Source organism: Rhinolophus ferrumequinum, chromosome 4 (assembly GCF_004115265.2).
Source record: "Rhinolophus ferrumequinum isolate MPI-CBG mRhiFer1 chromosome 4, mRhiFer1_v1.p, whole genome shotgun sequence".
NCBI classification, from domain to species: Eukaryota; Metazoa; Chordata; class Mammalia; order Chiroptera; family Rhinolophidae; genus Rhinolophus; species Rhinolophus ferrumequinum.
The window spans coordinates 51,188,073-51,211,938 of NC_046287.1; the positions used below are offsets into that span (position 1 = coordinate 51,188,073).

The window sequence follows — 23,866 nt, forward strand, 5'->3', positions numbered from 1 at the left end:
CTCCAACCCTTCACTTTCAGCCTGTGTGTGTCTTTTGATATGAGGTGAGTCTCTTGTATACAGCATATACAAGGGTCTTGCTTTCTTATCCAGTCAGCCACCTTATGTCTCTTGATTGGAGCATTTAATCCGTTTACATTTAAAGTGATTATTGATAGGTACATAGTTATTGTCATTTTTAAATTTGTAGTTACGTTGTTTTGATCTTTCTTCTATTTACAGAAGTCCTTTTAGTATTTCTTGCAATGCTGGCTTGGTGGTAATGAATTCCTTTAGCTTATTCTTTTCTGGAAAGCTCTTTATCGCTCCATCAACTTTAAATGATAGCCTTGCTGGATAAAGCAATCTAGGTTTTAGGCCTTTGTTTTCCATCACTTTGAGTATCTCCTGCCACTCCCTCCTGGCCTTCAATGTCATTTGATAGTCTTATGGGAGTTCCCTTGTATGTAAACCTCTGTCTTTCTCTTGCTGCTTTTAGGATTCTCTCTTTGTCTTTAAGCTTTGCCATCTTATCTATAATGTGTCTTGGTGTGGACCTGTTTGGGTTTATCCTGGTTGGAACTCTCTGCACTTCCTGGGCTTGTATGTTGGTTTCCTTCATCAGGTTGGGGAAGTTTTCGGACATTATTACTTCAAATATGTTCTCAATCCCTTGCTTCCTCTCTTCACCTTCTGGTATTCCTATGATGCGCATGTTGTTGTGCTTGATGTTATCCCAGAGGTCTCTTAAACCATCTTCATTGTTTTTTATCCTTTTTTCTTTCTGTTGTTCTGTTTGGGATCTCTGCTAACTTGTCTTCTAAGTCGCTGATTTGATCCTCTGCTTCATCTAACCTGCTGTTAATTCCTTCAAGTGAGTTCTTTATTTCAGTAATTGTGTTCTTTATTTCTAACTGGTTGTTCATTATGACTTCTCTATCCTTCTTTATGTCATCTCTAAGCTCCTTAAACATTCTTATCATCAGTGTTCTGAACTCTGTCTCTGATAGATTGGTTACCTCTGTTTCATTTGGTTCCATTTCTGGAGGTTTCTTCTGTTCTTTTATTTGGGACATGTTTCTTTGTTTCCCCATTCTGTCTGACTCTATGTGTTTGCTTTGATGTGTTAGGTAGATCCCCTAGAGTTCTTAGTTCTTGCTGGGTTATCTTATGTAGTATGTGTCCTTTATATTTGACTTGCACTACTTCGTTCTTCTCCTCTGCGTGTGCTCCAAAGGCGACTCTTGTGTTGTGTATATTGTCCCATTAAAGGAGATCTTTAATTGCTTTTCGCTTGTGAGTAGGTGGGGTTGACTCCTAGGCTGACTCGTTGTGAGACTTGGCTCTGCCCACCGCAGGGTGTTCTGTTGCGTGAGGGTTGACCACTTAAATGTGGTTTGGTCTCTATGGGCTCTTGTGCCTGTAGAGAATTCGCTCTGGGTTTGTCACTTGTAGGTCAAACTGGCTTTATTTAAAAAAAAAAAAAAAAAAGTTTCCCCCTTCTCAGTAGACTTGATTTTTTAGAGTAGTTTTAAGTTCACAGCAACATTGATTGAGCAGCAAGTACAGTGACTGGTAGACTTTCCCAAATAAAATTTCACTAAGTGCAGTTTCCTGAAATGAAGGGTTTTCTGACTCAGATTAAAAATCTTCTAATTATTGAACTATGAACTTGGACACAGCACACACAACAGCATTGAAATTGTAGTTCTAAATTCCTTCAAAAGGAAACTCATAAAATTTACAGAAATAATTTTATTTTATAATTAAAAATGATCTGTATAGGTTAATACTCTTTTTTCTTCATTATTACTTTCTCTACATAATTATTATCCTCTAAATCCTGTTGGCTGAGCTCTCTTGTTGCCTGTATAATTCCTTTTTATTGCTTCCTCTCCTATAATCCTCTAAAACTTTGAAGTACGAAAAATTTGTCTTCCCATAAGAGTTAGACATTATTCTATTCTTAAACAAACAATATTGGATATATCTGTTTTATTTCAAAATTGCCAGGCATTGCTCAGAGCTGCTGTAACAAAGTACAACAGGCTGGGTGGCTTATACAACAGAAATTTATGGTCTCATGATTCTGGAGGCTGGAAGTCCCCAGCGGGATGTTGACAAGGTTGATTTGTAGACAGCCATCTTCTCCTGGTGTATTTTCACATTGTCTCCCCTCTGTGTGTCTGTGTGCTCAAATTTCCCCTTTTCATAAGCACACCGTTGTGGGATGAATTATGTCCTCTACAATTGGTATGTTGAAGCTCTAACTTCCTCAGGAGTATATCAGAGTATATCAAAATGTTACCATATATCAAAATGTGACCATATTTGGAGATAGGCCTTTAAAGAAGTGATAAAGTTAAAATGGGGTCTTTAAGGTAAGCTGTGATCCTATCTGATTGGTATTCATATAGAAACAGGAAATGAGGACATACAGGTAGCTACCAGGGACACATACACACCGGGAAGACCATGTGAGGACACAGCAAGGAGATAGCACAGGAGAGAGGCTTCTGGAAAAACAAATCTCACCAACATTTTGATCTTGGGCTGCTGATTTCTAGAACTACGAGACAGAAAATTTCAGCCTAGCAAATTAATGCACACATTAATTAGTACTGGACTAGGACCCATCCTAATTAACCCATTCTAACTTGATTACCACCATAAGGACTCCATTTCCAAATAAGGTCACATTCTCAGGTACTGGGGGTTAGGCCTTCAACATATGAATTTGGGGGGGGGGGTTTGGGGTCACAACTCAACACATGACACTCAGTGTGGGGCTACCATTTAAAATGTAAATTCCATCAGATGAAATGTCCCATCATTACTTAGGCTTTTTTTTTTTTTTCAAGTCCCGGTATTCCAGTCACATTAGCAGGGTGCAGGATGATGGTCTGATTCAACATGAGTCTTTATAATGCACGTGACAAGAGGATGGAATGTGAGGGACAAAATGGCTTTAAAATGAAATACTAATGTTCTTATCTACTCCAAAGGGGAGATGTTTTGTTAAAGTGCATCTCTCAGCCCCCTTTTGTATAAAATCCTCATAATATCTCTGACAGATGGATACAGGCAGAAGGCACCTGGCAGTTCTGCATGCCGTTACCTATACCATCCTGCCTCCCCGAGGCTTCTCCCCCACCTTGAAGGGGCTCTTCTCACTTATAACAGGGACCCCCAGAGATTCCTTTGGGCTGTCACCTGTTAATTTATTCATTCCATATTTGTTTATTGAGCACTACGTGTCAGACACTTTTGTGGGCCCTAGGGATGCAGCCATAAACTACATGAGATCTTACCCTAATGCAATTGACTGTGAGGGAAAGGAAACAGGCCAGCCAAATTGTGGGTAAGTGCTATGGAGCTGGAAGTACCGGGTGCTATGGGCATATATGCTCCCAATATAGACGTGGGGTGTCCGGGAAGGCCTCATAATGGAATGATGGTTGCTGAAGGATGAGCCAGGTAAAGAATTGAGTGAAGAGTGTGCTAGGCAAAGGGAACACACACATCAGCTGGCATTTTGGAATGCTTGCTGGGTTTCCAAAGGAAAATGACGATCAATGAGAGTGGCAGGGGATGGTGGGGCAACAAGGGTCAAATCTAACTCCATGAAGGAGCTTAGGGACCCGCTTAAGGACATTAGAACTTGGATAGAAGGACACGATCAGAGCCCGGAATGGGCTGCATGACAAGTATCTGCCCAATACTAAATGCACAGATCCAGCTAGTCCACCTCCACCTCTTGGTACAGCGTTTACCCTCCAGATAACATCACAAATGTAGGAAATGATCCTTGCCGAATTTGACTTAATGAAAGATATCATCTAAATAGCCATCAATTAAGAACTGATTAAATTGTGATACATCTCTAATGGATAACTGCCAGTGGGAGAAGGGAAGGAGTTGGCTTAATTGTCATTCTTTAGTATCTTTCAAATTTTGTGCCATGTGCCTGTATTGCGAACTCAAAAATAAGTAAATACAATTTATTTAAGTGTATGACAATTTAAGTGTCTGACAACAAGTTCATGAACTCATTCTAGAAAAAGTGCTACATACCTCATTGTTGCATATCACTACGGTCACCTTCGAAGTATTCCCCTTGGGAAACTGCACTGACGCCAGCACCTAGTCCACCCTTCAAAGCGATTTTGGAACTCTTTTTCTGGAATGGCCATTAGAGCTGTTGTTGTGTTACCCTTGATGTCCTGAATGTCATCAAAATGTCTTCCTTTCAATATTTCCTTTATCTTCAGGTAAAGAAAGAAGTCACTGGGGGCCAGATCAGGTGAGTAGGGAGGGTGTCCCAATACAATTATTTGTTTACTGGCTCAAAACTCCCATGGGAGCTGGTGCATTGTCGTGATGCGAGAGCCATGAATTGTTGGCGAAAAGTTCAGGCCGTCGAACTTTCTCACACAGCCCTTTCAGCACTTCCAAATAGTGAACTTGGTTAACTGTTTGTCCAGTTGGTACAAATTTATATTGAATAATCCCTCTGATATCAAAAAAGGTTAGCAACAGCAGTGCAACAAGTTCGTGAACTTAATTGTCAAACCTCGTATATAATATCAGTTACTTTAGTGCCAGTGATGTTAGTGTGGTCCCATCATTTTAGCTTCTATTCGTGTATGTAGTTGGTGGCAACTCTATTTTCAAAGTAAGATAGAAAAGCAGTGGAGGTAGGGTAGGGGGACACAGTTAAAACGAATGTTCAAGCATATTCCATCGCAGGAGAAGAGATGGCTGTTGAGAGCTATTTTGGCTTTGAATCCATTTCCTGAAAAGTGGCCTTTAAAATAGGATCTTGTTGGTAGAAATGTTGATTTATCTACTTAGAAGCACATATAGAAGACTTTAGAAGGGATCAAAGGTAATAATAGTCTTTGATTCTTCTCAGTTCAGAAAGGCACTCTACATTTTTACATGATCCCTGTAAGAAGGATTCATGACGTCGTAGTCAGAAACAGATCTTATCTCAGAACAATTATTTCCCCTGTGATTGGATCTACTTTAATTTCCCTTGCAATGCTTGTTCCCAAAGTTGGAAGGAGGAAGTTGGACTTCCAGGGGCTTTCCGGGGCCAAGTACACTAAGAAAGACTGAATCAGGGCAAAATGCTCCCCAGTCAACCCCAATAAAGCTTTTTTCCTCTTCTGATAATGAAACATTTGGTAAAGGAGGGAACAAGAATAAGGTTACCATAAGCCCTGCTAGTAGGAACCAGTGCCTGTGGTGAAGTCAGTGCTTTCAGACACTCTCTGCCTGATTTGATCATGCTTTTGACAGCATACATAGGTCAAGGAAGGAACAATGTCACATTTGGGACTGAAAAGTAATACAACCAATAAAGTAATAAAGGCAACAATAACTGTTGTCTTAAAATAGCATTCTAGAAGTTTTAGTTTCAACCGGGCTTTGCATTATCCAGCTTTCTTTTGGGGAGGTTACACATTTATTTCATCCATGCTGCTCTTCCTAAATTGGACACACTCTTTTCCTTGGAACTGCTTTTAAAGTTAATTTTAAAGCCATGCTCAAAAACTGATTTTCAATTTTTAAACCTAAAATATTTCCTCTGATAATTACCTATATTATGTGAAAACTTGCTATATTATTTATAAATACATAATGCATTTTAATATAAATTATATATAATATATATAGCTACATGTCTCTGCGTTTATACACACACACACACACACACACACATGCACAAGCACACACACACTCAGGTAAATCTCTCAAAGCACAAAGAGAATGCTATGGAATATGAAAATGATTTCCAAAGAAAATTTCAAAACTTATTTTAAACAATGGATATAAAAACAGGAGTTCTAAATTTTACTGATTTAAAGAAAACTGCACACAAAGACATGTGCTAATTGTAAAAAGCAGACATTGTGATTATCTGATAAATTAGAAATTATGATTAACAATAACCACCTCATCTGGTAAATTTCAAGCCAAACTATTAAAAAGACAAAGTTTCAAATTTGAGAATAATAGGTTAATTTTCCATTTTAAAAATTATCGAATGCCTTATTTCCTCATGGGACACAAACATACATTTATGGCTTAACACAAATTAGAAGGTCATTTATATTCACAATATTATTTACACGAACATTTTAGAAACTTTCGTTCTGCTTTTAACCTTAACACTCATATATTCCTCTGTTTGTATGCAATCTAAAAAACTTGTTGACTAATCTGACTGAAAGTTAGCCATTGCAGCACATTTTCCAGACAATAGTGAGCCAGACAGTTCTCCTTTGTTTAACCAGAAAAAATGTTCTAGGTAGAAAATATGTGTCATGTTCATTTTTAATGCTATATGTGATATCCTGGACCCAGGACATGGTTGCTGAGCTGTTGAAAATGGCATTGCACAGAGGGCAGCTGTGTGTCGATCTTCTCTTTTACCTGCTGATGAACTTTCTGCAGCTGTATTGCAGTCAGGAAACATTTGCTTACAGGCTAATTTCAGGATGGACCGACTGGTCGTTTCCTGTTCCACGAGTGATACAAATGCTGGACTAATAGCCAGGAAATGTGGATCTATTCTTGTCTCTGCAATAACAGGTTGGGGGTGCGGAGTGGGAGGCTCTGTTTAACCCTATGCAAGAGTAACATTAGACTAGATGACTTCTGTAATTCCGCTTGTTCTAAAATTGACTGAATGTATAATAATGTGCGAGTATTGCAATGCCCAAAGCAGTTAGGTAGCCAGAACAGCTACAAGATGGGGATAAATGCTTCACAGAGATGTTTAATTGTAGGCAAAGTAGGTAACACCTTCACTAAATAAGATTTCACCTGTTCTGGGGAATCTCTCTTTGCCCAAATTATCCTTCTTAAATTGAATTTCCAGATTTAGAATTGTTCCTTTGGCTTACTGCTTCAACTGCTACCATGTCAAGTTGTAAACATATCTGAGCCTTATCGGTCAGGTAGAGTCCTGGGGAACCAACATAATGATGTATGTTTTATCCCTGTCCTTGCTCTAGTGAAGATCTCTAAACGTTTTGACTCAATTTCCACCTAAGCATGGACCAACCACCTCATGGTCCAGGTGCTCTGCTCCTCTGTTGGGTAGTATTCAAAAGTCTGGCTTGAGTAAAATCCTAGAGAGTTCAGAGAGGACTGGACATGTCTGTCACACAAAGTTAAGTGGCACTTTGGTTGTAGGTTAACACGCAATTGTGGGCTGATGTCACTAGGATCCTCCCCAGGTGGCATCAAAGAGGACAGCTTTCAGCTTTCCACCTGCAGTGCTTTGTTTCCTGGTGACTGGCCAGGAAATGGCCTGGGGCTCAGCCTTTCATGGCCCCCAGAATGGCAAACTCAGGGCTCAGTGTGATCAAAACTGGACATTTCTCAGGGCTGATTCAACTCCAGGCCATGCAAATGCCCCAGACATGGTTATCTCAACTCTCCCTGGTCTGACCCCTTTCATTTCTCCACTTAGATCTGGTATGGAGATGAAACGAAGAAGCACTACTTGAACTGTGTTGGGATTTACCCAAAGTTTGTCTAGGTGAACAGGTGTGGGAGGGGAGGGTTCACTTTACCAGCAACCCCATAGGTAGATGAGTTTATCCACAAGTTCTTCCTGGGTGTCTAGCAAGGATCACTCAGGACGATGTGAAGCCAGATGGCTCCTCTCTCCACGCGGGCAAGCATTCTCCACTGGAGCTACGGCACTGCGCCCTTCTGCAAGGCCCAGCAAGCTGGCCCAGAGGAAGCCCCATGTCACTCAGGATCTGCTCTCAACAGCCTGGTGGAATGAGTTCTCTGGAGGCTCGGCACCGTTAGCCACTTGTGGAGACGAAAAGCGAAACCTTATGCTGGGCGTGATTTTCCAACATTCACAGCTACTGGCAGCAGAATCCAGACATCCTCATTTCTACTCAGTTCTTTCCCTACATGAAGTCCCTCCTGCACAAGGCATATCGAGCTGTTGCGAATGCATCTGGAGGTGGAATTAGTATCAAATGGTAAATTTTCCTAATGTTTGTTTCCATAGCACCCGCAGCCTGTGGTGCTCTGCCACTTCTGTTTTCTTAATGTTGGTTCACTATTACAGGTAAGCAATCTCGAGTATGAATGATCTGAACTCAGATCTAAATATATGAAGTTGAATAAACCTCAAAGAGTACAGTGTTTTAATGGACGAAGGTGTCCCAAACACACAAAGTTACTATACTCTATGATTTTTTTTAAATAATCTATTTTCATATTTCTTTATTTTTTTCTGGTCATACCTTCTCCCTTCACATTTCTGTTTTGGCCTAATTTTTTAAATATATATTTATGAAAAGACATTTTGTATGACATCAAATTGTGCTATTATTTCCTCATTTTTTTTAAGAAATCCCTTCATTTCAGAAAATAATAAAACATATTCACACACTGAAGGAAATACAGAAATTAAAAATAGCATAGATGTACAAGTTTAAATCTATGGGTAGCAAATTTTTCTACTCCTTTAATGAGAAAATCTTTTATGTCATGTTATTTTTTAAAAATTCATTGTCAACTCACTAGTCATGTCAGAACTGGATTTTGCAAACGATCTTTCATAGTTGTGAACTCTCTCATGTGAATTTTGAGATACCAAACATTAAAAAATTTCTAATTTGATCAATATGTATAAGTATTTTCTCTCCTCTTTTCCCCTGAACACATTATTTGCTTCTCTGGCCCGCAGGGCAATGATTTCCTTAGGATCCTCTGCAGTAGGGCAGTCTTGCCACCAGAGGGCGTGAGTCCCCCATCACATCGTTATTAGGTCTGTCAGGGTAACCACCAACAGCAACCCACAGTATTTTCCCCAAGAGGCAGAAACATAACCTTATTCTTGTCACAGCTAAAAAATGAAATGCAGAATTTACATAGAATTCTTAAAAGGTGTTTTATCTCCATTATCAGCAACCCCCAGCGGACCAACTTTTACTCTTTTTCTTTCAATAATTTCTCTATGAAAAATGCAGCAGCAAATCATGTCTTGTCTATTTTATCTATCAATCAAATGGTAAATTTTCATAATGTTTGTTACCATAACACCCACAGCCTGTGGTACTCTGCCACTTCTGTTTTCTTAATGTTGGTTCACTATAACAGGTAAGCAATCAAGGATCTCTCTAGGGGATTCTAGAACAAGGCAAGGGAGTGTGCAGAGGGGAAACCCTCATAATTACCACAGTGATGGGTTGACAGCGTAGAATCCACAAATGACTCCACCTCCTCATTTTAGAGATAAGGAAACCAGGTTTCTAAGATAGCAGTGCATTATGTAAACTGAGTTTGAGAATAGAACCCACATTGAAAAATTTTAGCTCAATAATGACTAACATTAAATGACAAGTTACCCAGACAGTACCTCAGAATTCATCCCTCATTAATTTTTCAAACACTCCTTCAAAAATGTGTCAGTTTTATTCTTTAACAGAAAAATAAGAGGGATCTCGACGAAAATTCTTTCCTTTCTCTCCTAAAATGAAAGCAGAGCTAAACGTACAAGGAGAGGGCTCTTCTTGTCATCTGGGTTTGTGGTTAGAACATTTGGTCATGCCCTTCTGCACCATCCTCAGTCAAGGTCATTGTACAGCAATAGACATGCATTCTCAGAGATTTCAGGTGTTTTCATTAGTTACGGGCTTACTGAGGATCATAGACACATGACGTAGGAGATAATCAAAACATAAAAATTTTAAACATTCAAATTTAGGTCATGGGTAAGTAATGTAAGCATCAAAAAGAAATGATGCACTCAATATTGAATCTAATTACTCTTACCAAAACTATAAAAAAAAATTCCTGATTATTTAAAGAAATTTTATCTGTTCTGAACCTTCTCTGATCGTTTCACAGATCCCAAGGACTGAAATGTGTTTTGTTTTGTTTTGTCTTTCATGATAGCCTCAGTATATATATAGTAAAAATCTACGTGAGAAGAACTGGGCATCCTATAATTCCACATCTCTAAAAGGCTGGATGCAGAGGACTCTAAGGAAAAGTTATCACACCCCTGGTTTGTCTCTATGGAGAAGTACCTTGGACAACACTGATCCTCACTTGGACGGCAGCTGGCAATGAGCCGTCTGTAGTTATGTGTTTACTGAATACTTTTTTGAGATTGATTCTATCCTTCTGGAAGCTGTAAATTGGATGCATTTCGCATAGTAGGGAATTCACTGTAACTAAACACATTGAATTTGAAGGAAACTCCATCTATTCCTTGATGGATGATAATACCCCTGATGATAAATGATAACATTTCCAGCACATGAAATGGAAATAAAACCATTTATTATTTTTTGAAAAGAGGAATTACTGGAGGCAAGATGACCTACCTACTTGGTGAATTCCTTTTAATAGAATTGTGGTTAGTGATCGTCATTCTGCCATTTTTTCAGTGAGGAAGAAGTTCAACAGAACGGCTACTAATTGTGGACATGAAAAATTGCTAGGAGCTTGCCATCAAGTTGGCTTTAGGTTATCTGCAGCAAACTGGGAAACTAGGAAAAATACTTCTATTTCTCTACTATATTTCATCTAATTCTGCCTGAGTACAGAACACATTTCATTCAAAATGCATAAAGTCATCTGCGATAACTCAAATGTACTCCGAACTTATCTAAAAGGTGAGTTTATGAATCTTCATGTCCATCTGTAAGAGTTGAGCCTCTAAAAATTGTGTGATAATATTTGGGAACAAATATAAAAGTCTTACTGGTTTCCCAAGAAATATGACAAGTCATTTAGATCCATAGGTTTAACCAGTAGTCCCTGGGAGCTGTTCTCTGGCTTAACTTCTTCCTTGAAGGAGACAGTTCTGGGACCTGTTTTGGGACCTTCATCAGTAGTGACAAGGCAGCGAGTGATTAGCATCATTAGACATATCTTTCCTGTTCCAAGAGCCACACTCAAGGGACATCTGTGACCTAAGGTGGAAAATGATGGCTGCTAGTTATCAAGATAAATGGCAATTCTTCAAGGAGCCTGGGTCACACTTTAGAAAAGAGGGTCAATCTGAAAATTAGTACTTTTTTGTTGAAAAATTTTACAGAGCTTAGGGGTAAAATGCCTTCATAATTTATTCTGCACATTTTTGAGGAGTTTAGTAATAAAAAGAACATAAGCCCCATTGACTGTAGCAAAAGAAGTGCTAGGTTCCCCAGTATTCAGTGATGAGAGTCTCCCAGGAAGTTTCTAATGTTGATAGCATTTTTCTCTGGATCCAATGACAAATCTCTTTTCCTGTCTTTGAAAAAAGATAGGATATAGCTATGGCTATGAAAAAGCTGATTTTACAAAACTCAAAGATAATTAAAAATATAAGGTAGATGTTCTACTCATGTCCTGCAGAAAGAGATTAAATCTCATCTTTAAGCCTCTGATGGCCTTCAAAGCATTCAAGAAACAGGGATGAACATTCAAACCTATATTTTTAGATTCATACATTCAGATAAAAGATCAGGAAACAGGAGAAGGCAGGAAATGACAGCTACCTTACCCTTCATTTGAGGTCATTGTCTACTTTGAGAACCTGGTGAAAGCTACTGATCTTCTCTAGGAAAAAAATCTATATGCAGGTGAATGAACAAACATACAAACTACATAAAATTCCATGAATTTCTCCAAAGTCTTAAATCGCCATTGAGTTGAAAGCATTATCTTGAAGACTCTCTATTGAAAATTTTATGTGAAAGTCAAGTAATGTAATAGCCTATGTCTGGTTAATTTTTTGGCTCAGATTCAAAGGAAGAAAATACTAATATCCCTTCCTTCCTCCCTCCCTTCATTCTTCTCTCCCTTCCTTTCCCTTTTTCATTCTCTCTCTCTCTCTCTCTCTCTCTCGCTTTCTTTCTGTCTTCCAGCATAGAGGAGCTACATGATCTCATAATAAATCAATGGAGTAGCAAAAATGATTGGTAAATCATTTTACATCTCACAAATCACGTTCTTATGTACAGTAGCTATGGCCTATTGATGACATGTCTTGTGCTTTTCCCTTATCTGTAACCCTTACAGCAAACATGCATCAAGGTATTGCAATTACTAATTTAGTACTGAGGAGAAGGTGGCTCAGAGAGAATGCATAGTAAAAATAGGACGAGAGTGCATGTCTCCTAACCTTCAGTCAGATGTTCTTCCTGTAACGCTGGGCGACATAAGAAATACTCATCCAGCTTTTAGGCAGGTTCTTACTGGAAAACTTTGGTGGACTGTCTCTTGACCGCTCATCACCTGCACTTATGTATGGCTAATAGATAGAGATGTAAATAAGTGATCTAGAAATAATTTGATAAATTGTCGTATTGAGCATCTCAATATGTCACTCCATCTTAGAGGGGTTTCATACACTCTCATACAAGAAGAGGGGTTTCACGTCTCTTGATACTTATGATGGTGTTTTATTCTTATAACTTGAAAATGAAACAGGCCACAATCAAGCCATCTAGTTATAAGGACAATGCATAGCTCTTTCTTACTAAGAGAACATAGGGCAACAGCTCTGAAGATCACACTGCCAGGCAAAGTGTCATGTTCTCACCTGTCCACTCACCATTTATTTCAAAAAAAATAATCTACTCTTATCCTTTACATCTTATTCTATATCTAAGTTATACAATGCTTATAAATATCCCCAAATTGAACACTGGTATTGGTGTTTTGCCCAGTCTGAGTCGACATTGTTAATTGGAAATACAAGGTAAAATTGTACTTGGACTTAATTGTGTAGCTCTAATACACACACACACATACACACACACACACACACATACATAACTTAGGTAGACATTTCTTTATGGTCTTGATGCTTGCTTAAGATAAAATAACACTTCTCAGAAAACAGACTTGGGATATAAACTTGTCAACAATTTGAAGAAGAAACACGATTTTACTGGCCTCCTCATCTCATCTGTCTTTAGGTAATATGAAGGCAATGCAGGCAGAACCCAACCTCCTCTAAGTCATATTTAAGCATATCTAATGATTGCCGACATTTTGCCTTGAGAATTATCCTTTTACAAAGTTAATGATGGTGGTCACAGATCGACTCCAGATAAGGTGGCATTTCCAAATCAAGTGTTTTCAGGGCTTCTATGAAGGAAAGCGTGGAAAACTACCAGGCGCCTCAGCGGAAGGAAGCAAACAAACACCACATAATTAAACCACCATGAGAGGCTGGGTGACAAAACCCTGCCTGCCGTGCACTGTACCTGTACAGATGAAACTGGAGAGTCCTCCGTAGATGACTTCATCATTGTCGGGCAATATAAACGGACACCTCGTCTGAACCTCCAAACAGTATTGCTTGCAAGGAATTGTCTTTCTGCAGTTAAACTGTGCGACTTCAAAGTACTGGGAACACAGCCAGGCTTTGTAGACAATCTGAAAAAAAAAAAAAAAAAAGAAGAATCAAAAATAGGGCGGGCTGACAACAGTTCTGACTCTAATAAAGAACATGCTGTACTGAGAGAAGCATGCTGTGGTTTTAAGTGCATCACAAGAAAACTCTCATTTGGAGAAATATTGACACACTATTAGCTGCAAGTGATAAAAACGTAGCAAGTCTACAACAGAGCAGCCCATTATTTGATTGAGCCCTTAAGAGAATACAATATTTAATTTGGTGTAGCTCATGTGAAAAACAGTGGAGTTAAGCGGGTCCTGAAGTTTTCAAAATCTAGTGATATAGAAAGTAAAGGAGATAATGGACTGCGCCGATACACTGTAGTTCCTTATTGCGGTGTGCACGGTGAGTCGTTGTCTGAGCTGAGTCCCTCCGGCTATACTTCCAATGGACACTGGATGGCGCTGTGTCCTTTACAATGATGGCCCTGAGGCAGTGCAGACAGTGCCGCTTCCACGTAGCTTGAACTCCAGAAGCAGAGAACAAGTAGCAGTGGGAATTTACATCTATGGCTCACATCAAATACATTAAATATCTTATCCTCCGAAAGCCCAGAAACACCCAACCTGGGTGTTTCTATTAACATAACATACTGTGGTGTGGTTAGGACCACAGGAAGGAAACCTCATCAGAACCACAAAATGGACCTTGGAGATGCTGTGATGCACATGAATATTGAACTATATTTAATATAATAAAATGTGAAATGATTATGACTTCATTTGTTTTTGATAATTACCTAGGAAAATGTTGAAAAATATTTTTATAATATAATTAAAAAAAGCTGAATTTAAACTCAAATAACACAACAAAAGTAACCCATCTACATATAGTATAGATCTCTGATTTAGTTATTTCCAAAAACCTTGGTACCGATGAATTCTATTTAATCTGTTCATAGAGGTACTACTATTCAGGTAAGATTTCATCAACTGTATCCTACCAGACAAGTGAATGGTTTACAGTTAAATGCACACCAAAAAATAAATACTTGACAATAATAGCAAGAATATAATAGCTAGTATTTATCAACTTTATGCCCTGGTCTAAGCAAGTTACATACATTTTCCCCCTATGTAATTTGCAGCACACACATAGAAGATAACTTAGTCATTTTTTGCATGCAAATAATAATTAGTAATGAAAGTAAGTGAAAAATCAAGAATTCAAACCAACATTCTGTGGGCTTCCAAATCCTGAACTCTTCATAATTGCTTTGTTTAATTAGAAACATTTTTTTTAGAAGAACTTAAGAAATCACAAGGAAGTTTTCAGATTAATCTGAAATCAGCAGTAAATTACATGTGTCAATGTCCATTTGGTGTAAGGAAGATTGCATTAAATTTTTTTTCATAACTTTTTACTACTTTGATCAAAATGAAGCTTTACACTTTAATCAAAGGTACTTCAATGGGGTTAAAATAGGACACATGTGAAATTCAGATATAATTTTAGATAGCTAAAAGTAATTTTATTTGTTGTCATCAGTGGTTTATAATCACCATATGACCTAATAGGAAAATATACAAATAATTAGTATTCTTATAGGTCTTTTGAACAATGCACACTTATAAAAGTGTACATTGGAAACTGCACTAGAAATAATACTACAATAACTGAGGAAACCCCTAAGATTTGTTAATAGTGTGGGATGTATGGATGAGGGATATAGAGGTAGAGGTGATGGTGACGTCATGCCATCAGAAAGAGGCTTAAAGCATCAGACTCAGAAGAAGAAAGAAAAATGCAATGGTTTCCTAACCATACTTTGGGAGAAATTGAAAATATTTTTCAAAATACCATTTGTATTTGTGTAATATGATAGTATGTAATATGACATATCACATTTATGATATACACTGTGATCCAAGAGTGGTCGCTGCCTATTTTATGATTCCTGGTTTAGATTCCTTTTTTTTGTTTTTTTTTGTTTTGTTTTGTTTTAGTTTTAGTTTTTTTTTTTTTTTTTTTTTTTTTTTTAAGGAGCACGCAGCTCACAGTGCTCTATCCAACTGAGGTAACCAGCCATCCCCTAGATTTCCTTTTTAAGTACTAGAGAAAATTGAATGTGTTTATGTATATAGTTCTAACAACAATAAATTTCCATTACAAGGAAAGCTTACATTTTGCGCATTTCTGGGATTCTAAACATTAAAGTTATCTCTTTTCTGTTAATACCCCTGCAAGATTCCAGAAAATTACATGTATGTATTTTTCTAGGCCAGACCGTTCGCTCCATTTCTCCTCCCAGTTTGTTTTTGCACAATGATTCAAATTAAAATGGTTTCTGAATATGAAGTCACATCTTGTACCTATAAGCTCTATCTTAAGAAACAATCTCTCTTCTCTCACAGACGATGTGGTATCTCATATCGAAGTTTCTTGGGATATAAATATATACCTCCTCTTTTCAATTAGTCTCCTTAGCATCGCCCGACTGGAACAAATCCATTTTTATTCTATTTCAGCTATATTTCATGCTATTTCAGCTATATCTCCTTTGCAGATTTTCAACTTAAAAAACTACTAAGTCATCAAAGCAGTTTTTATAAATATCAAGTAGTAGTTTTAAGGAGAAGTGATCATGATTTGCAGAGCCACTAGCCAAATTCTGAATTATCCAAGAGACTATAACCTCTCTGGGCAGGTTTCACTGTGTCATCAATTCTTATGATCTAAGTCCTAGACTTTTGAATTGCAATGGAGGATTCCTCATTTGAATCTTACATATTTTCTAATTTTTCAGTTCTAGGGATGCAATATATCTGAAAGCTATCAGGGAAAAACTTCATGGGCAGAAAAAGAAAGGTGAGGTGTTTATTGCGGTCTTCAATATCTGAGGGGATTGCTGCTATGTGCAGATGCCAATAGCTTTTCAAATGTGAAATTAGAGGATAAAGCAGAGACAAAACAGACAGGTAAATATTGGTATGAAGAAGAGCTTTCTTGCCAGAAGAGATGTACAGAAATAAAATGGACTGTCTTGTGAGGTCCTGAGTTCTCCATAACTGGAAAAATTCAAATGGAGTTTAGATAACTCTTGCCAATATGCTGTGAGGGGGATTCTTGGGATAGGAGAGTGAAAGAAATAAATGAGTCTGAGAAATAAATGATACTTTCCACCTCCCTTTTGGAATTTTTTGAGGGAGGAAAGCTGAGAAAGTTGGACGTTTTTCACTGGCAGAAAACTAGAGAAACAAGATGATTAATTTTTAAAGTACTAAAGGATTTCAAACAAAAGCACCTGATGAAAAATAAATATACTTGTTTCCTTTCATAAGAACTCTGTGAAAAGGAAAATCAGAAATCTTTTTTATAATAGTTTGGCCTATCCTACAGAGAGAAATATTAGGTACTCACTTTTCTAGGTATCACAGAATGGTGTAAATGATTACAAGATGCAAACAATAATTTTGGGAAGGAACAAAAATGTGTATAAGGTCTCTGGTGACAAATGAATAGCTAAGCTACATCCACCCACACCCTTCATTGAGGGCTTGTAGAAGCAGTTAACGTTTACCAGCTAATTATGTTCATGAAGGACATTCAAATGAACCATTCACACACACGCTCACCTTTGCTCTGTACCCCTTGGAAATGACTGTGGAAGATATAAAAACTGCTTGGACTACTTCCCATCATACATTAATCAGAAACATTCTCAAGCTATAGTCTAGAAAAGGAACAGACTAAATTATTAAAATGACTTCAGTGAGAATATCAGTTTTACTTAATATTTGGGTAACTATTTTCTCTTTTTCTCTCAAAACATTTTCTCATTTGTTAGTTTTCCTCATGAAATCTTTGAGACCTGTTTGGGAAATATTTCACAAACAAAGAAACTGAGTTACAGAGAGAGTGTACATAGTAGCAAACAAATGGAACTCAGGTCTCTACAGGAGAGCAGTACTTTTTTCATTGGGAACTCTAGTAACGGGAACTCGTCTGTGAGGATGCAGAAAGTGATGACTACGTGAAACAGTCTGGATCTCTGCAGCCACCGAGGCGTGGCATTCCGGCGTGGAAAGGTCCTGTAGATTGCCTGGCTGAGTTTCTCCTGTGGAATTGGGGCCTAGAAAGATCAGAGGTGACGGCAAACCGAAATCCCTGACATCCAGGCCATTGTTTCAATGATGCACCACATATTGGAAGGCATCACCTGAGTAGTATTTATTCCTAACATACTATCTTTTTGTTGTTGTTCGTTTCTACAAGTCACTTCATTTCAGAACTGCACTTTTGAAACCTCCCTCGCAGTTCTGCAGAGAGAGCGGCAATGAGCCACCTCCCCATTTGGTCCTCAGGCTGACTTCTGGGTCTTCCTGGCACTCACTTCCCCTCAGTGATGCAGGCCTATTTGAAGGTGTGAGGAGCAGAGGAGTAATCCAAGGGAGCTGTGGTCTACTGACCTCATTCCCAGACTCTTGATAAAGAATGATTTTTTTAAAAAAAGGTAATTTTCAGTGTTCAGCAAAGTTTTGGTTCTAATGGTACAAGCATGTTGAATTGAAAATCTCGAGACATAGGCAAAGGGAGGGTTCTTTGTCTGCTGCCCGACTGTGGGAAGTGATGTTAAACTCTGGGGCTCTGGAAGGGCCTGCTTTCTGTGGATATAAGGATGAGCTTGAAATGGTCACCTATCTTATTTATGAGAAGTGATCCCCGGGCCCTGAGTAATCACGGTTGTCAGGATTGCCGTTATAAGTGACCGTCAGTATGCACCACATAAGGTTCTCATTACCTCTCTTGGTTCTGGAATTCCACATGGCCGTGGTTAATCTTGTAGAGAGCCTTTCACAAAATGCCTAAGATTAATGTTTCTCCAATATAGGCCCGAATTCTCATTTCTCTTAAATATATTTGCTTCCCTCTTCAAAATCTATATCTATGTTTTAGAGCTAGGTAGCAGCTTTATATTACAAATACATGTCAGCCTGCTAAAAAAAAAATCATGTCGGTTACAAGTTTTCATTAAGAAAAATGTCAGGTATTGAAAATGCTTGTCTTCACATGAGAAGGTTGATTTCCCTTTTCCCCCAGGTATTAGTAAAGGTTGACTCTTATTTATATTTATAATATGTATTGATACATTTTATGAGATCCTTTTCTGTCAGCTCTAATGTGTTAGTGGTCTGAGGTTTGAGTATGTGGGGGTGAAATAATTGGTTATATAAGCAATAGTCTCCTATAGCAACTGCCTCAGGCTAATACTCTTTGATGCATAACACATGTTGCTACAGTTATTAGTAGAGGTGAAAGTCAAAATGAATTTTAACACTCATAGATCGGGATGTCTTCTTTCTTTTATATCGGTGTCAGTGTCTGGTTAAAGTACACTGCATCCAGAAATTGCAAATAGTGATGTATTCCAAGAGGAAAACAAGGGGAAAAAAAAATCCCTGCCTGAGGATAAGCCAAGTCACCTGTGGAAGGATAGTAAGAGATGAACAGTACCCTGAGGACTAGGCTCCTTACTCTACCAGACTTACAATGTCAGCACATCTTGTCCTCCAGGACTATGTCTTGGCTCTGTTTCCTGAATAAAATGCAAATATCTTCCTATTTTCTTTTGGTGACTCACTTTTGGGATCCTGTTATAACACTTGGTCTACTCCCCTGAACTTCAGAACTCCCCTAGCTTCCTGGAGCTGCCCTACATTTCTAAGTCCACCCAAATCATTCTCAGTACCATTCCAGACACCCAGGATCAATCCATGTAAGAGAGAGAATTGGTCTGAAAAAGGTGGGGCTAGCCCAGGCCCATCTGCTTATCAGATGTGGTATCATGGAGTCCACAGATGCATGATGGTAAAGATGAGGAAACGCACGTCAACTCTACTGAGCTTTCTTTCTTTCTTTCCCCCCTTCTTTCACACCCCCCACTCCAGTTCAAGCCGTTGTTTCTCAGTTGAGTTGTGTAGGACACAGCTCCCTGGCCCATGCTGGGATTATGAGTCTTGTGCTCCAGCACCCCCCCCCCCCCCCGCCCCCGCCCCAGCTGAGGCAGTCGGTTGTCAGTCATTGGCCAGCTGCTCACAGTGGCTCACGGCAGCCCAGCTCCAGGGAGAGCTGTTGTTCACAATCTTAGCTGTAGAGGGCGCAGCTCGCTGGCCCGTGTGGGAATTGAACCGGTGACCTCGACGTTAGGAGCGCTAATGAGCTTTCTTGATGAGAGAATGGTCGCATCCACAGATGATTTGTGTGGGGCATGAAAAAAAGGGAAACTAGAGAAGAATTTGTCAGTGTGCTTATCCTCAGCAGTATCCAAGAGATACAAAGGCAGCTTAGTGTCTTGTTTCCTTAATACACATCCTGTACTGTGTGTGCTCCATGCCTTCCTTGTTTCACGTTCCTTTCCCTCCTCATCTCACTGTGAGTTGAGTCAGCCTGAACTGTTCCACAGAAATGGTTCTTTCTAAGCAACTTGGCCTCTCTGATGATAAACCCAACTGCTAAAATATTTTCTTATTTGACCTCTTGGCAACATTGAATGCTGTTGATGAAACTCTTCCTTGAAAGGCTGGCACCCCTGATTATGGGCCGCCATTTATTCTGGTTTTCCTCTTACCCTTTGGACATTCCTTCTCAGTCTTCATCTGTTGTTCTGTTGTTATTGTCATTTGTGTGTTTCCTTTTCCACTCCCCAAAATGTTGATATCCCTTAGGCCACTGTTCTAAACTTTCTTCCTACCCACTCTTTTTAGTCAATAGTCTGCTCTCATGATTCAATTACCGTCTTTGAAATGGTGAAGCCTAAATCTTTATTTCCAGTACATAGCTCCTCCTTCCCCCTCCCCTCTGTCTCAACACTCTAACATCTCAATCTCTACATGTCCAGAGTGGAATTCATCAGCTTTTCTTCAGGGAGAAGTAAGATGGGAGTCAGCCTTGACACGTCCTTCTGCTCTTTCCCGTAACTATTTAATCACCAAGTCCTATGAACTTAACTCCGAAATATCTCTAATACCTGTTCAAATCTCTTGATTTCTGTCGACACTATCATCATGCCAGCCATTACCATAGCTCATAGCTCCCCTGGATGGCTGCATGAAGGTACTCATGGACCTCTTTTGGTGCCTCAGTCACTAACTCCTTCTCCACCTTGTCCCGTACCCTTCAGCTAGAGTCATATTGGCAAAATTAACTCGGTTATTTCACAACTCCACTTCAATCACTCAGGGCCTCTCCACAGCACTCAGGAAAAACTTCAAACTCCTCAGCAAACTCAGAGCTTTGTAACCTTGCCCTGCTTAGCACGGTAGCCTCGTTCCTCTCCCCTCCTGTCCATACACTGCCCTCTGGCCACGCAGAGTGATGCGCAGTCACTAAATGTGCCAGGCCTTCCGTGGTCTTGCCCCCATGCTCCGCTTTCCAGCTCTTTTACAAACCTCTCAGCCTGTTGCTTTCTGCCCATCCTTTGTACCTTGTCTCCAAGCCTTCCCTGACATGAGCCTCTCTGAAGACGTTGAAGCGGACTCTTCCGATGGAGTCTGACACTCTTTCCTCCACCGTCTCCCTTACCTCCACTCTCTCCTTCCAGGCTCCTGCAAATGCTCCTCACATACTTTGGTATTTCCAGTGTCCTGGGTGAAATTGACCTTTCATGGAATTCTCATTGGAAATTTGTAAAGGTTTGCAAAGCACTGTCTAGTGATTTGGCCAATGGGAGACAGTCTACCTGGCTCTGACCGTGCACCAAGCAGAGACTCAAACCGTGAACATTGATGAGCCTCCAAGATCTTAAATTCTATGGATCCCTTTTGGAATGATCAGCTAACTCTTCTATTGGAGGCCAAATAAATCCTAAAGAAATAAAAATTTAAAAGCCCACTTCAAAAAATATATTTAAAAACAGTTAAAAAGCCCACTTCATGAACTAAACCTCTCTTTCCAAAGAGATACCACAGTTTAGGTCCCACGGCACAATATGGGGTTGGGTTGCAAGCAGAGAAAAATTTCCACACACAGAGGAGGCAGGCTGTAGGTTTCATGCGTGGAACTCATGGAAGGCCTGCAGAGTTTCAGAGGGAAGAATTTATTCTGAACTTGTTATTTGAAATGGACAAGCTTCCGGGGCTGAGATTATGACAGATAGATTACACTAACTTGTACCTTTCCAAAAAAGTTCTATTATACATCTAGAAATAAATACTAACAATAATATTAAGATAACTATGAATTAAGCTCACAGGTAGTAAATAACCATTTCTTTTGGTGTCAAGAAACATCTCAATCTCTTTTACTGAGCTGCTTTCACTGGGTCATCGTGTTCATGACACAGTGGCAGGAACTCTGCTGGTGAGCACTGAAGAGGAATGGAGCTCTTTGCCTGGAGACGACTTCTCGGTGTCAGCCATGGGTGGACATAATGGCGATTTCTCAATAGCTTTTTCTAAAGTAGGAAGGGACAGGAATAAATGAAAGCTCGCTTTGGAGGCGATCAGCCAACCAACATCTCAGGATTACTACGGTATTACATGTCACACGGTCCTCTAAACACACTGTTTATTTAAACCTCGTCTGCATACATATTATAAAAGAGCCAGAGATCTTATTAGCATGTATAGCTTTAGTGAGTGAACACTTCAATATAAATTCAGTTTTAAGCTCCATAACTTCAGCAAGTTGAGAATGCTGAAAAGGATTTAAAAAGTGGAAAATTAGTAAAGAAAGAGAATCAAAAGTGACTCTGTAGATAAGAAATATTCACTAAGGAAAGGAGAGGAGTGGATAGCTGGGACTTCCCTTATTTTGTAGGACTCGAAGAGGAATTCATGGAGTACTTAATGATTAATAAATGATTGAGTGTTACAATCCAGAATATAGAATATATTTATAAAACACCAATACATTCAGTAGAATTATAAGTAATCAGTAAATTCACTAAAAATGCAAATGTATTCATTTTTTCATAAAACTAAATAGACCACCTCACTCATAGAAACACACACAAAGGTGTAAAACACAAAGGTGTAAAGAAAGTTGATTCGTAGCTTTGTCATAGAACCCGACGTAAAATATGGAAAATTTGAAATAATAAAGTATAATTAGTTATCTAAAAATCTGATAATTTTACACAACCATATACCTTATAGAACAATTAATAGAATACAAAATGCTTTAGGTATATATCTAAATTTTCTACTTCTTTGCAATATTGTCAGGTTATTTCTGTACTAACAATGCATGACTGCAACACTTCTTTGCCAATATCCGATGCACAAGAATTTTCAGTTAAAACAGGAAGAATCTAAACAACAACAACAACAACAACAACAAAACAGTAAAAATCTATCTTTGCTCAAAGAAGGTACTCCTGCCACTTGGTTGAGTAGGCTCTTTGTATTCTTTATTTTTCCTAGAGATGCAGCGATTCTGGTTTTGTCATTACAGAGCACATGCTCAACAACTAGTGGCTGATATCATTACGGTTTTCTGCTTTATCCTAACGTGTCCTGCTTGTGAGGAGCAGGGACAGGAAGAGGTGACAGCGTCTTTGGTAGACTGTGAGCAAACCAGTGCCTTGGGCAGGCAGCAGTAGCACATGTCGCGTGGCCCTTGAAACATGCTGTGTATTTAAACCTGTCTGTACTGACTATCAGAAAAATGCCAGTGGTTCTACGAGACTTTATGTCTTTAAAAAGTCACAGAGTAAACATTTCAATATTCTAAGTAGGATGTAGAATTGTAGCCTGTTAACATGAAATAGAAGAAGCTAATTGATTTCTATGAATTTTGGCTTCAAAGATATCATTCATTCAATCTGTTAACCAAAATTATTTATTAAGAGCCAGCTGAGGGCCTGACAGTAGATAATGAGAGCAGGAATGGAGGGCGAGTTATAAATTTCATTATAAGGGCCGGCCCGGTGGCTCAGGTGGTTGGAGCCCCGCGCTCCTAATGCCAGCAGCCAACCACCAGCGACCGACGGCCTCAGCCGGGGAAGCGCAAGGCTCATAACACCAGCTTGGGCCAGGGAGCTGGGTCCTACACAGCTAGACAGAGAAACAGCAGCTTGAACCGGAGTGGGGGTGGGGAGGAGGCGGAAAAAGGGGAATTTTTTTTTCTTCATTATAATATCTGGCTAACAAAAATACTATTGTCAAATAAGAGACAGGGTGAGGTGTGCTAAGAAGTGTGTTGCTACCAGGGTGCTTTGGTTTGGAGGAAGTAGAAATCAGTGATGACCGAGGGTGGAGCGGGTTTCTGGAGGAGAGAATGAAACAGCCCATAAGAGAGAGTCACGTGGCATGTTAAAGAGAGGAGTGGAGTGAAGATTAGTGTGCCTGTGATACAAGAAAGAAAAAAGAGAGAGACAAAGGGTAGAAGGTAGACAGGAAAGAAGGAAGCAGGTAATTAGAAATGTGCTATATCAGTTATTCTGCTAGGTATCTTTAATGCATTATCTACTTGAGCTAAGTGTGATTATTCCAGTGTTACAAAGGT

At 39.1% G+C, this 23,866-nt stretch overlaps 1 protein-coding gene across 2 annotated transcripts in view; it reads right to left on the reverse strand.

Moving 5' to 3' along the window:
* NALF1 (NALCN channel auxiliary factor 1) overlaps positions 1–23,866 on the reverse strand; it is a 574,475-nt gene that overhangs the window by 25,311 nt on the left and 525,298 nt on the right. For both annotated transcript variants that reach the window (XM_033105163.1, XM_033105165.1), the window contains exon 2: positions 13,227–13,398. In XM_033105163.1, coding sequence (XP_032961054.1) covers positions 13,227–13,398 — 172 coding nt within the window. The remainder of the gene's footprint in view (positions 1–13,226; positions 13,399–23,866) is intronic.